At 52.7% G+C, this 2,264-nt stretch overlaps 1 protein-coding gene across 1 annotated transcript in view; it reads right to left on the bottom strand.

The window, feature by feature from the left end:
- The window catches only part of DNAH10 (dynein axonemal heavy chain 10), a 150,035-nt gene that overhangs the window by 85,020 nt on the left and 62,751 nt on the right, over positions 1-2,264 (bottom strand). Inside the window, exon 28 of the mRNA XM_045296728.1 lies at positions 194-427. Coding sequence (XP_045152663.1) covers positions 194-427 — 234 coding nt within the window. The remainder of the gene's footprint in view (positions 1-193; positions 428-2,264) is intronic.

The raw sequence follows: 2,264 nt of genomic DNA, 5'->3' as shown, positions 1-2,264 counted from the left end.
CACTTCACAGTGGCCATGGTGAAGTGGGGTGCTCCCTGCATGGGGCCAGAGGGCTGGCCTGTGTCCCATGCTCCTGGACACACAGCAGCTCCCTGCCCGGGACCCACCTCTATTATCATGTCCTGCCGCCCCCCTCCACCAGGGACCCACCTCTATCATGAGCTCCTGCCGCCCCCCTCCACCGGGGACCCACCTTTATCATGTGCTCCTGCACGCAGAGCGGGTCGCTGTTGCCCAGGATGCTGAGCAGCTCGTCGTCGGAGATGAAGAAGAACCGGGGGAAGGCGTTGCGCTTGGAATCCAGGTAGTCGTTCAGACTCTTCTGGCACTTCTCCAGGCCCTCGCTGAGGCTCTGCAGCTCGCTGAGGCGGTTCTGGGCTTCGCAGCACTTCTTGATCACGGGGTCTTTCAAAGTGTCCGCCATGATCTGGAAGGACGACCAGGGAGCCGTAAGCGGAGCACGGCACACGGGCCACCTTCGTTCCCGCAACTGCATGTGGCAGGGAGCAAGCCACAGCCTTTTGGGAGAGCAGCCAGGCGAAATCTAGCAAATTAAAAAACCCTTGGCACCTTCCGTGAGCCCTGGGGTCGCTGTGAGATTGGACACAGTGGGCTGATAACCTCTAGGTTCATGACTCAAACCCACCAGCCACTCCCAGTGAGAAAGATGAGGCTGTCTGCCCCTATATAAAGATGCACGGCCTCAACCACCCTACACAGGGTCACTGTGCGTTGAAATGGGGCTTCTGGGGGGTAAGAGTCAGAAAGGACCCAATGGCAGAGGGCTTGGTTTGGGTTTGGGGACCTTCAAATGTATTATATAGAGTATGCTCCTTTCTTAAAAAAATTTTTTTTCCTTGGGGGCTCTTTGCATCTCTTATAACATTCCATACACCGATTGTATCTAGCATATTTACATATGTTGCCATCATCATTTCTAAAACATTTTCTTTCTACTTGAGCCCTTGGTAAAAGCACCTCTTTTCCCCCTGACCCTCCCACCCTCGTGCATCCTTGATCAATTATATTGGTAGTATTATTTTGTATCTTACACTGTTCATTGTCTCCCTTCACCCACATTTCTGCTGTTTGTCCCATTCAGGTGGAGGGCTACATACAATATGCTCCTTTCTGATGAGGGATTTTTTGTTGTCTATGGTTAGATGCCCATGAGCACCGGTTGGTCAAGGCTGGGCACTGAATAGCAACAACAGTGTTTGTTCAGTGAAGGAACCCTGCAATTCCACTGTGAGCCAGTGTGTGCCAGGATGCTCCCCTGGGTATTCTTTATAACACAAATATAAGTAAACAAAGGGAACAATGACCTCAGTGTCCAGCAACAGAGGATGGGGTACAAAACCACACCGTGGAATCATAAGAAGGTGCTGTGAAAAATCGTGCTTATTTTATAAATGTATGTTGATCTTTTTACAAGCCGACCCCATTGGGAAGGATGGCTCTGTGTTTTGTGGAACATCTAGTGACGTCTGTCTGTCTTCACAGGCTGACATAAGAAGGGTGCATGCCCGCAGAGAGAGATGCTGAAACAGGAACTGCGGGTGGCTTGGAGGATGGAGCCTGGCGGCACTGTGCATGTGCACCGGCTTGCTCACCAGAACACCAGCAGTTGGAAGCGACTAGCCACTCCAAGCGAGCGAGACGGGGCTTTGACAGCCTCAGAAACCCACAGCGCAGCTCGACCCTGTCCTCTGGGGGTGCTCTTAGTTGCCGGTGACCCGAAGGCAGTGAGTTTGGGTTTGGGTTCTAATCTTGGATGACCAACACATTGCCACGCAGTCAGTCCCGGCTCCTTGCCACCCTGCAGGACAGAGCAGATGTTCCTCTCGGGGTTTCCAAGGGTGAGTCCACGGGACAGGCTGCCACACTTCTCTCCCAAGGAGCAGCGGGTGGGCGCCAACAGCTACCCTTTCCATTAGTGAAAACTGGCACTTTGACCACAAAGCCAGGAGGGTGCTCCAAAAGCCCAAACCCAGCCCAATGCCATCGGTTTGATTCCAGCGTGTACTGACCTACCCAGCATCCCCAAGGCTGTACATTTATTTGTATGGGGGCAGGCAGCCTCGGCTCTCCCCCGAGGAGTGGCTGGTGTGTTTGAACTGTCCACCTTGTAGCTAGCAGTCCGATGCTTGCTCGTCAGGACCGCGGATTACAAAATTCACCACCCTTCCCTGCTCCCTTTTGTTTGTAAATTCTAATTCCTTCCATAGGGTGGCTGTCACCTAATCTGGTGTCAATTTAAGGAT

The sequence above is a fragment of the Echinops telfairi genome, unplaced genomic scaffold, assembly GCF_000313985.2.
Source record: "Echinops telfairi isolate 266 unplaced genomic scaffold, ASM31398v2 ScPeMD7_7412;HRSCAF=8450, whole genome shotgun sequence".
NCBI lineage: Eukaryota > Metazoa > Chordata > Mammalia > Afrosoricida > Tenrecidae > Echinops > Echinops telfairi.
The sequence above is the reverse complement of the archived record's forward strand: the minus strand, read 5'-3'. Positions and strand labels throughout refer to the sequence as shown.